Here is a 13,175-nt window from a genome sequence, read left to right on the forward strand (position 1 = left end):
AAATAACGAAATCCTCCATTCAGACCTGAAAATAAAATATGTAAAACAAGTCACAGAAACTGCATACCGTAAAATTCACCAAAAAGTTAGCTCTCATACTAACCCCAACATACTTGCTTCACTCTTTGGTTTGCTCCAAATCTCTGAAAATTTCATTAGAAGACTCAAACTTAAAGTGATTTAGAGACCTTTTTTATCAAAATTATTTCTTTCTAGTATTCAAATTGGTAGTTCCATTGAGAGCCCTTCTACATCATGTCAATTTCCATGTTCAAAAAAAAAAAATTCTTATTCTTTATTGCTTCTTGTGTTAAGTTTATAGTTGTTCATTATTCATTGTTAAATAAGAAACTTAAAAATAAATTTAAAAAAACACGGCTATTAAGTTTCTTTTCGAATGACCATTATACCATATTTTGACGTAACGCAATACTTTATCACTTTATTCTCTTATACCATTACCTGAATACGAATGGTATAACTATGCCATAAAGTTTTACCGCTACACTCAGTATTGAAAATATTTTATGTGAAGCTTCTCATATCAAGTCAATCTGTTCGCGGTATAAATATTGATATACGAGGTCTGTTCAAAAAGTTCCCGAACTATCGTTTCTAAAAATAGAAAAATTACATTATTGTAAATGTTATTATATCAAAATAAAATACAGATAAGCAGCTATCTTTTCCATTAAATCTCAAATGTTTATTGCTATCGAATCATTAACTGTGCGCGTTCAAAGTAGACGAGTCGTGTGTATTGTGCGATTTTTAAGATGAGTAATTTTCACGAACAACGTATTAATATTAAATTTTGTGTTAAACTTTGTAAATCTTTTACTGAGACTCACAAAATATTGCAAAATGCTTATGGTGATCAGTGTTTAGGACGTACACAGTGTTACGACTGGTTTAAATGCTTTAAAGACGGTCGGGAATCAGTTGATGACGACCCACGTTCAGGACGTCCGTCGACATCGACAGACGATGCTCATGTGACAAAAGTCAATGAAATTGTGCGGTCTAATAGACGTTTAACTATTCGAGAAATCGCGGAAGATTGTAACATATCGGTTGGTTCATGTCATGAAATCCTGGTCGAAAAACTTGGAATGCACCGCGTTGCAGCAAAATTTGTCTCTCGGTTGATGTCGCAAGATTAAAAAGACAACCGCGTAACAATCTGTCAAGAATTGTTAGATCGCGCTAACGATGATGACATGTTCATGAAGCAAATTATAACGGGTGATGAGACATGGGTCTATGGCTATGATGTTGAGACAAAAGTCCAATCATCACAGTGGGTTGGTAAATTTTCTCCAAGACCAAAAAAAGCTCGTCAGGTCAGATCAAACGTCAAAGTCATGCTAACAGTTTTTTTCGACAATCTGGGAGTTATTCATCACGAATTTCTACCTGCAGGACAAACTGTTAACCGATGGTACTATCTAGAAGTATTAAAACGTCTTCGAGAAAAAGTGCGGAGGAAAAGGCCTGAAGTGTGGAAAAAAAACTCATGGTTTCTTCATCACGACAATGCTCCGGCGCACACTTCCCTGTTAATTCGTGATTTTTGCGTGAAAAATCACATGACCGTACTTCCTCATCCACCATATTCTCCCGATTTGGCACCAGCAGACTTTTTTTTATTTCCAAAATTAAAATATCCGTTAAAAGGACAAAGATTTTCTACGATAGACGAAATAAAAGAAAATTCGCTAACGGAGTTACGAGCAATTCCAGAAACCGCTTTCCAGGATTGCTTTCAACAATGGAAACGTCGTTGGCAAAAGTGTATTAACCAAGAGGGAGAATACTTCGAGGGTGATAAGTCTCAATAGCTTGTAAGTAAGCACCATAAATAAAAAATTGAAAAATTCGGGAACTTTTTGAACAGACCTCGTATTTCATGGTGATTTAATATTGGTGAAGGTATACGATATAATTAAACCCCATCCTCAACCTCAAAATTACGTCCAACTCAAAAAATACCGTAAAGTTTATGTGGGTCCCTTCCCATACTAAAATGAATAAACCGACCTATTAGCAGATCAAACACTATCATTATTCATATCGACTAATGACAGTAGAATATAAAGATATATTAATAATAATCGACCAAATCTCAAGCCATCAATGGCAATATCAATGAAATAACGTTATTAATAACAAATTAAAAAAATATAATAATAATAATAATAATAATATTAATAATAACAATAATGAAAATGTATCCCTTCATCAACGATCGCGGTAAAATATATGATCCTAGTTTCACCGACGAAATATTTTTGTTGTGCGCAAAGAAAACATTTCAAATACAATTTGTGTAAACTGAACTGTGTAGAGACTAATACACGCTGTAATCACAATGTTATTAGATAGTCTCACTTATTTTAGAAAAACCTAAATCAACGCCCGATCTTCCTTTTGCGTGTGAAAGTGGTCACGAACCCCCGGAAATGGATAGACAGCTTTATGGGATTGAAAGGACTGCATAAACAAATTACAATGGCCATTGTTTGTTTTAAGAGTGTATACCAAATATATTCCAGACAAACAACAATTTCCTGCACCAAAAACGTTTATCAATAAATAAAATAATAGGTATTCATAAGTCTTCATGATGCCATTCGTCATTGATCACAAATGTTCATTAATAATTTCCAATCGTTCATTGTTGAACTATACAATGTTATACATAAGTAAACTAACGCTGTCCAGTATATTATTATTTCACTGTTAGAAAATAATGAAGTATGCACATTTAATGAATACTTTTAAAATAACAACTATTGTCTGCATATTTTAATAAGAAAAGTATTAATAGCATAATATGACATGAAAATAATGAGAATTGTTTATTAAAAATACCTATGTAGTATTTATTTTAGTCGGTGCAACTCGTTTGCGCACAATTTAAATTTTTTACCTGGATATCGATGACTCGTTTGCGCACAACATAATCACTAAGTAACATGTATTTTATACTTTTAAATTTGGACTTACCTAAAGTAATTGAATTATCGGTACAAATTATCAGCACAAATTACCAGCATATCAATATCAATATATAATGATTTAAAATAATCGTCGTGTATTAGGAAAGCGTAATACTTTTAAACAGTCGTTTGCCAGAAAGCTGTACTATAACTACTAACTGTATTGACTATGGATATCGAAATTTGTGATGTTTTTGAAACGCGTCGAGGAAAAAAATGTTTAAACATAGAAAGTTATAAATTTAGAGAATTCCGAACTTTAAAATTTGGCGATAAACATTTTAGGTGTACAAATAAAAAATGTTCCGTAAGTGCTGTAGTCAGGTTAGTTAATGAATCATATACAATTTTAAAAATGACAAACACGCATACCCATGACGAGTACGACGACCGAACAATTCATCGAGAAGTAGTAAGAAGCAAATTGAAACGTAGAGCTGAAGAGGATTTACATATTACACCAAATAAACTAATACGCCGGAAATTGAAAAACAATGATAACTCCGAACATCTTCAATATAGCGATATGAAATTAATTCGAAGATCCATGTATGAAAAACGAAAAAAATCCTTTCCAAACATACCGAGATCTTTAGAAGATGCTAAAAAACAATTAGTTGATGATCAGCATAATCTTACTTACAAAGGTAATACATTTTCTTTCGTTAATGATGATGAAAATATATTTATATTTACATGTAAACAAAATTTAGGATTGCTACAAAGTGCAGAATACGTTTTAGGGGATGGGACATTTTCATTTGCTCCGAAATATTTTGTTCAACTTTATACTGTTCACGTATTTAAAAACAATTTTTATGTTCTTGTGGCGTTTTGTTTTTTAAGTAACAAACATACTTGATACTTACATCAATATGTGGAAAACATTACAAAATATATGTATTCAAATTACTGGTAATATAATAAATTTAAGCAATTTTCATGTCAACTTTGAAAAGTCTGTGCATAATGCAGTATTGCAAATTTTCCCTTACTGCAAAATTACGTGTTGTAACTTTCATTTAGGGCAAAATTGGTTTAGACATATTCAACAACATAAATTATTATCGAGCGAGTACTTAAACAACGACTCAGAAGTTGGCAAATGGATGAAATGTTTTTTTGGAATAAGTTATTTACCTCCTGACGAAGTTTCTGATGGATTTTGTGATCTTATGTCGATAGCACCAAGTACTACGTCTAAAAATATTTCTATATTTTTCGATTATATTTTAGAAAATTACATTGCATCGGACAGCAATTTTCCTCCAACATTATGGGCTTGTAAACCTACTAATAATCCTAAGACTACTAATGGTGCAGAGAGTTATTACAAACAATTTAACAGTCAGTTTTACACTGCTCATCTGCACATACATCAAGTAATCGACGTCATTATTGAAATTCAAAGTGACACTGATTTAAAAATTAATTCGATAAACAATAAAATCACAAATTTCAAAAGAAAAGAGATAATTAATAAGGAGATACAATTGGAAAACATTTGGAATGAATATAAAAATAATATTATTAATCGTTTAACTTATATAAAAAAAATTGGACTTAAATGCCACCATTCTAAATTAGTACAATTTTATAATAGACTACTATTGTTATTTAATGCATGTTTTTTAAAATATTTTAATTTTTGTAATATTAAATTAATAATTGACAATATTGTTTACGCGTATAATCATTGACGTTATTATTACTTTTATCTGTATTATATTGTTGTATATATATATCTTATTCTCGCCGATATCTGGTCGCTCGATGTTAAATTATATAATAAATACTTAAAAATGCAAAATAGTTAAATCTTAATTTATATTTTTTTTTATTTTTTTTTTATATAACAATATGCATATATATTATTATTTTATAGAGTCTATTAATTAATTAAAATTAAGCAAAAGAAAGGAAATATGCTCAAACGAGTTATACCTTTATTATTTAAACCTAAAATATGTGTGCGCAAACGAGTTGTGATTTTGTGCGCAATCGTGTCGTAAAAAAGGTAAATGTGCGCAAACGAGTCGCACCCATTTTAGTCGATAACATTCAGATGATATTTTTCCAATCTTCAGATAGTATATACATTAAAGTATTGTAGATTATTCATTTTTTTTCTTTATATATTTTCACACCAATATATTTTTACATTAAATACTGGATATGAATTTAATAATATAAAAATAAAAAAACCTAAAATTTACTAATGTTATATTCCTTTTTATTAAAAAAAAAAAAAAAAAAAAGACATTGAAAAACTGAATTTGTGTACCTAAGTATATGAACATATTTTATTTATTTCATCATGATAATTTAATTTGGTAATGTTTACTTGTTGATCGTATTTATGTAAATATTTTAAAATTCTCAAGTAGAATACAATTTATTAATTCGTTCTCTGGTCAATGTATTGAAAATACGAAAATTGAATTAGTATTTAGTTTAGGAAATAAATTAAAATATGAAAAGAATCTAACGACAGACGATTGATTTGACTTTTTTGCAATAACAGTGTACAGGAGAATAAATTTACCATACAGTTTTTTTTAGACTTCTCTGTTCAAAAACGAATCAATTTATTATATAGCTTTAAGGGATTTTTATGCTTTAACTATATTTTACGTGCAACGAATATTGAATTTTGTTAGTAATACTAAATGCATTTAATAATATTATGTAAAAAATGGTCAGTGACACAATCAAAAGCGATTATTTCCATTATTTTAAAAGACACTTTATAGTAATAATATTTTATTAATTTGCTGTTCTGAACTGATGTAACACACACACACACACACACATACACGTGAATAAGAACACATAAACCCTGATAAATTATTTTATTACAAAATAATACCTTTTTTATTAATTTATAAAATGTTGTTGATAAAAAAATATTATTTTCTTATGTTGTACTTTATTACAACTGTATTAAATATTTTCACCCTTTTCTCTTTCTTGGTATTCGTCAAGCTAGGTTTTCAAAACTCATTTAGTTTAATAATCTACTTTTTTCATAAAAATTGTATAAAATATACTAATTTGATTGATATTTATACATCATAAACATTTTACGAAATATAATAATTTGATTGAAATTTATAGATGTAAAACGAGTTTAGTGGAAACCGTAACAACTGTTTTTAGGGGTCCACTTGCACTCGTTGCATGTTAAATTGTTTAACATAAGTCATAGAATAATAATTGTACAACACGAAAAATTGAAATGTAATTTTATCATTTTTCAATCGTATACGCACATGGGTTCCTTTTATTCACAAAATGTATTCGTTTATAACACCCACGAACGAGTTCATTCGCTTATGACGAAAAACGAAAAAAATATCATTGCTCACTACTTACCAGTTCTGTCTGAAATTTAATAACCATTTATTAATTTAAGATTTTTTTTTTTTAATACCATTCACCCCATTTTACATAATACACTATAGCAATGCAGTTTACGTGGGTTTCAAGCACGTGTATATTATACAACTCGATTTATGTTATCGTTACTTGGCATTGCCTACTATAGTTAAATATTTCTATCGTTTTGGGGCCAAGCATTTTTCAGGTGTAAAGAGATTTTTGTCATAGAGAGGTAGAAAAAAAATAAAGTTTCAAGACTGTACGTATGTATGTATTAAAAAATTATGGTGTAAGTAAATTTATACGGTAAGATTATAATGTATGACTTAATATTTAAATGTGTTTGTGTATAATACCAAAGAAATAAAAAAAAAAAAATAAACATTTTAAAGAGTAACAAATTTGTAACTTTTTTATAATTTGGAAAAATAATTTTTTTTTAAATTGATTGCTTTTTGTGATTAAAAGCACGTTCAGCACATTATCGGGCTTTGATTATAAATTTTAATAGATTTGAATTTGAAATCGTGGGTAAAAACTTTAGTAACTCTTCTAAATATGAGATTGCGATTTTAAAATATTTTATTTTTGGCTTATCGTTGGTCTTAATGTCATCATCAAAATCATCATCGTTTTCTTCTTCTTTTTCCGCTTCTTCTTAAAAAGATGCCGAATCGTAAGTTTGATGTGTTTCTAATTTACTGTCGAATGTAATGAAATCTTCTATATCAACATTGAATGTTACACACACTTTGTTAATTTTTTTCAAAGCATTTTCTGGTAAATCTATATTGCTTCCTATGTTTGAATGAAACCCGGTTTCACGAAAACAATTTTGCATACATTCAAATTTTATATTATTGCAAACCAACGCTATTCAGTTGACTACATACTTATTGATTTAGCGAACTATTGGGCTGAAGAACAATTATCCATTTTGCATAATGATTATAGCAAAAACTTATAATAGTAAGACTTGAACGTGTTAATTTTTCCTTGCTCCAATGGATGGGTCGTTGATGTAATATTTGGGAACAGCATAAGTATTTTCATATTAGATAGTTCGATTTTTGGGTGACATGTAGCATTATCTAAGAATATCAAGACATTTCTATTCTGAGATCTGCGTTAAAATAACGCAACCACTGATTCTAATGGAGCAATTTAGTTATATTTGTGGTCATCCAGGATTTTTCATTAAATTTCCATATGACAGATAATGAAGAAATGTCCATACTCTTAAAACACCGAGGTTTTTTAGACTTTCCAAATATCAGTTGCTTCCTAATTTTTCCGGCCATACCATCACAGATGAACTCTGTTAAGCGATCCTTTCATTTTTTTCCTCTAGTACATGGCTCACTCTTAAGGACTAGTAACATGGTAAGAATACCTCTAAAAAAAAGGCCCATTTCGTCAGCATCGTACACGTCTTTTGCATCATATCCAGCGATAAGACTCGAGATTTTTCGTTTCCACTCCTCTACAATTTCTTGATTAACGTAATTTGCTTCATCACTGATTTGTTTCCAAACAATATCATGCCTTTTTTTTTATATTTTTCTATTCAACCATTCGAAGTCTGTAAATCTTTAATATTCATTTTTTCTGCCAATTTCATAGCTTTTGTTTGTAAAATTGTACCGGAAGTGAGTAAATTTTTTGACTAAATATAACTTTTGGTCAATCTCTTCAAATGAATGAGTTTTCACTATTTTACTCTTTTCCGTGTTTTTCTATTTACCCATTCATTCATAATCTTTTCTTTATTTTTTATCGCATCGTAGACTTGAGTTTTAAAACATTTAAATCAAGTAAAAAAATTCCTTCGAACTTAATTTATGTATTTCCTTCAAATCGAATAGTTTAACTTTATCGGAAAAAGTTAGAACTGTACGTGATAAATAAGCAAGTAAAAATTAAAACAAACAAAATCACAATGACAGACGGTGAGCACTGCACATTTACTAAACAATATAAACTATTCGACAAAAAAAAAAAAAACAGTTGTGTAGTTCATATTTACAAAATTATAGTTATATGTATGTACGTAGGTTATCTAATCTTTGCTATTCTAAACATATATACACTCATTAGAAGGTATGTAATAAACAAATCAATATGACAATCGTGAAGCGATACTATCAAATGGTATTTCAGATAACGACAAAGTTTAGATTATATAGTTACCAAATATATATGTAGTACTACCAACATAGTTGTTATTTATCTTTATATAATTTTTTTTTCCGTTTAACAGAGAGTATTTTTACTAATTGGATCACAAAAATTGTCTGTTTCCGTTTTGTAGAGGTTCCGTCTTAGAGAGATCAATTCATATATTATTTCACCGGGACTATTGACATTTTCCATTATAAGGAGGATTCCGTTAAATAGAGGGTCCACTATTGAGAGGTTTACTATATATGCTGTACCTATAGGGGGGTGTATTGTATTAACCTGTGATTTTCAACTGGTGTACCGCGTAAGAGAGAACCATTTTTATAAAAAAATCACAAAAAACCCGAGCCGCATTAATGTAAACAACCTTTTTTCATACTTGTCGTGTACATCTGTAAGAATCAACTTTTTTCGCATAAGAAACTACAAAAACCAAAAATAAGTCTACGCTTACGGGTATTGTAATCGAATTACAAGTAAGTTTGTCAAATTTAGCCAGTCACGATTTGAAAACCTATGCTTAATTCACTAATCATAAATATCATATTGATTTATTTCTATAAATTCATACTTTTAGATTCTGAGTGAAACGTTACGTGTTATATTTTTTGAGTATATCTGTACTCGATTATCAGAAAGATAAATCGGATTAATCCTATTGAAAAGACTGATAGAAAATGTTTTCTAGTTAGTGCTTAAAAAAGGGTAATTGTACAAATGCCCAAATAGTTTTCTTCCTAATCGCGATTAATATACGAAAAGTAATAAAAAAAAAAAAAACATTTTACATTTTTCTAAGTCTAAATTAGAGTGTTTATGTTGAAAAAAGGTTGAGAACCATTGAAGTATAGTAATATCAAGTGACTTTAGATATTATTATTACACGGGTCGACAGAACTTTAATTAAGGTTTATATCGTAGTACGTACATTTATATATATATATATATATTTGATGTGAACTGCAAAGATCGGCTGATTTCAATTGTCTTGAAGTTACCGTTAAAAGTTTCTCCATGAACTGCTACGAGTGTTTTGGTCAGCTTTCGACTTAGGCAACCGAAGAATCAGCACAAGATTCGGGTCCGCGTGCAGTAAATTTATACTAATGTTCCATAAGCTTTTATTTCCGTCCCGTGGCACATTATTATTATTTATATCATAATATTTATTGTTATTTTGTATTAAAATCATTAATTTATTGTATAATATATTAAAATCGTTAATCGTTTAAAATAAAAATGTTCATATTTTCACGATCCAGATTTTAAAAAACACTTACCAATATACACTCCCCATCGCATCCTTATAATACGTTTCAACAATTAGAAAGTGCTTTATTTAACTCGTACTCGGGGAGCACTTCACAACTAAACGGTAAACATGAAATAAAAATTACGACCGTAATTAGAACAGACATAGAACGTCGATGGTGCTTGCAACCCGGTGCTCGTCAACGGTACTTGGAACGTCGTTACCTTTTGCGGGGCACATGGTCGGTCAACGGTTAGTTGATCAAGTCGATTGTGTTCGTTGAATATCATAAGAATTGTTCAGGTACACATGAACATATTGTACGCCATGATACGAGCCGGAATAAAACTAAAATGTTTTTCTCGCATGGTGATTTTAAAATAAATCCATATTAACTGTAGTTCGTCACACAAGCATCAGTTTATCTGCATTCACACCATATTATACTCGAAAAACAAATAATTAGAAATATTTATTATAACTGCGAGTGGTGAATCCGTATTATAATCATAATTTTGGTAATGATTTATTTTTATAAATTTTTTAACTCTTGAATGAATGGGATCATACGATTCCATATTATCGTTGAAAGCGGAATATTACGTGTTTAAGACTTATTTTTTCTATATAATAACACAGTAGAATGGTTCACAAATATAATTTTAATTTATACAGATTGATTTTTTTGACGTTAAACTTAAACACTCAATTTTTTAATATACTGTTATGGTTTATCCGTATTACATTTTTGAGATTTTTTTTTTTTTTAAAGACAATTATATATTTAAAATTATATATATTTGAGTAAAATAATCAAACGAGATGAATAATTAGGGCATAACGACATGACGATATAATATTAGTACCAAGAGCTGAATGTTAGCGAAATTAAAATAAAGGTTCTTCAGATCACGTAATTGTGAATGAAAAACCACGAAAAAAAGTTGAAATTAACATAAAAAAGAGTATTAAAATGTTTAAAGCTTGTCATTAAAGATGGGTATTTTCATAAAACACTGAAAACTAAAAGGGGAAAAACAAATTTCAGTTATAATGGTTGGTTGGTATGTTTTTCAAGTTGTTGATGTTTTCGTCTTATCAAGTCTTGAGCCGCTGAATTTATAGTAATAATAATAAAAATAAACGTTGTATACAATGCACAGTGTCGAGCGTGTGATAACCGTTCGAATATGTAAGATAGAACTTTGTTGATTTTGCGTGTGGCGTTGAATATAAAGAAGTTATAAACCATAAATATAATAATATATTGCTTGTGAACATAGACTGAAATATTGCTAGGACCAACTTACTAGTTTATGTTCTAGCGTATAGTGCTTAAGTTAAAATCTATCTGAAAATTACACGAAAGTTTTAGTTTACCAACCATACAGAATTGAAATATGGATCTAGGTAAGAAGCTATGCTCATCTATTACCTTAGAACGATCTATACGACGAAGCTTACAAAATATAATATGTTGATAATCTATTCATAAAAAAAGTGAAAACAAATAGGATTTTGTGATCAAAATTTATAATATATATTATGGTTAGTACTTGCGGATAAGTACTTCTCTCTATGGCTTCTAGTACGGGTTTTTCGATGATTGACAACTTACAACTTAACAAAAACTTGTTGTCAGGTCGGTCGCTTGCAACACAAACTTACGGACACAGATAAGATTCTGAGTAAAAATCATGTGTGATCCTATCATCTGCGACCTTTCGTCAAGGAGAGCATATTAAGTCAATCAGGCTACGTCTTCGTAACTTCAAGACAAAAGAGAAATTATCTTCCGATGACAACGGTTTTAAAAAGTAATTTGATAATAACACATTTTTGCTTAGATGGGTTCTGTTTGTACCACGTAAATACCAGTTTCTATTATCGTTCTGCGTTATAGACCAGAAATTCGTTAATGTTATCACCGATAGTACGAAAATTATCAATTTGAAAAATACATACAATTTAATAGCGAATAAATATTTACAAGATAAAAGTGAGGGTGAAAATTTAAAAGTTGTACGAGAATTTATTTTATATAATGCTAGCTGTATTACTCGTCATCTCTCCGGGTTGTTTTAATATTTTATATAAGAGCCGTCATTCTTATTTTTTTAACTAAAAATACATTCTAAAACAATTGTATACTTTAGAGATTTTTATAATTATTGATATACAGCTCAATTGGTAATTATTAATATCAACATACGAGTAGTTTTAAACAAAATAAAAATTTATCTAGGTAGGTAATCAAAAAATAAAAATATATTTACATCTAGCTCACGGCCAGAAACTGTAACATTAAAATATAATTTTCGTCAAATCCTTTTTTAATGATCCTTTCCAAAATAATAGGTATATTACCTCAACAATTCATATTAATCGGTACGGTGGTTAGGATTATATATGCTGATCAGTATGCTCGTATTATTTGAATTGTGTGTATATATATATATATATATATATATATATATATTGAAACAATTGATTGTAATAAAGAAAACTCAATTACAAATAGTATCAATTAATGGGTTCATTTAGAGTCAAAGGATATAGTGGCTAGAACATGTCATGAGACGGAATATTGAAGCAGTAACTAGAATAGTACTAAATTGGAAACCAGAAGGGAAAAGGCCACGGGGTCGTCCTCGGAAGAGATGGATGGATGTTGTAGAAAAGAACTTGGAAGACCTTGGAGTATAAGATTGGAGGGAGATTGTGCAAGATCGTAATAAATGGAGTGATTAGGTGATGGCGGCAAAAACTCTTGGAGAGTTATGAAAGTCAGAAAAAGAAGAAGAAAGAAAACTCAATTTTTTGTCGACATCTTGAGTACATAATCGTATAAAATACTGAAAATAATTTAATTTTTTTAAATTTTTTTTTTTATATTTAATAATCTGTACATAATATGTGATACAATAAGTATAAGTGAGTTTTCTTTATATACATTTTTAACATAGTGTTTTGATGAAGAACCATCCAGTGAGGACACTTCGGTGAGGGATTTGGATTTAGTGGTATTATTTTATATTAGATTAAATCCCTTGGCCATTGTCGCTGGAGTCTTCTAGGAGGAAAACAAATTTTTTTTGGTAATTGATAGTTATACATTTTATTTTTCAAATTATTAAAGTCCAATTCACAGAGATGGAAATGTACTAAAACGTCATGTATATTTTTTATAACAATTTACAATGTTACTGAAATAATTGAACGCAAAGTTAATCATAACCACGAAAATCTTAAAACACCTGTTCTATATAGACAAACAATGAGTAATATTTCATAAAAAAAAATCTATAGATAATATCAGTAAGAAGCAATGAAAATTAATTCATAATAAACTACGTAAT

At 29.3% G+C, this 13,175-nt stretch overlaps 3 protein-coding genes across 3 annotated transcripts in view; all 3 read left to right on the top strand.

The window, feature by feature from the left end:
- The window catches only part of LOC112683787 (contactin-4-like), a 577,774-nt gene that overhangs the window by 259,150 nt on the left and 305,449 nt on the right, over positions 1-13,175 (top strand). The gene's annotated exons all lie outside the window — the stretch shown is intronic.
- On the top strand, positions 777-1,163 carry LOC112683833 (protein GVQW3-like). Its single transcript, XM_025555001.1, has one exon. The coding sequence runs from the start codon at positions 777-779 to the stop codon at positions 1,161-1,163; it is 387 nt and encodes a 128-aa protein (XP_025410786.1).
- Positions 3,878-12,893, top strand: LOC112683834. Its single transcript, XM_025555002.1, has 3 exons — positions 3,878-4,412; positions 7,600-7,766; positions 12,783-12,893. Exons 1-3 carry the CDS (start codon positions 3,878-3,880, stop codon positions 12,891-12,893), a joined length of 813 nt encoding a protein of 270 aa, XP_025410787.1.

Source organism: Sipha flava, unplaced genomic scaffold (assembly GCF_003268045.1).
Source record: "Sipha flava isolate LNK unplaced genomic scaffold, YSA_version1 236_pilon_pilon, whole genome shotgun sequence".
Classification (NCBI taxonomy): Eukaryota; Metazoa; Arthropoda; class Insecta; order Hemiptera; family Aphididae; genus Sipha; species Sipha flava.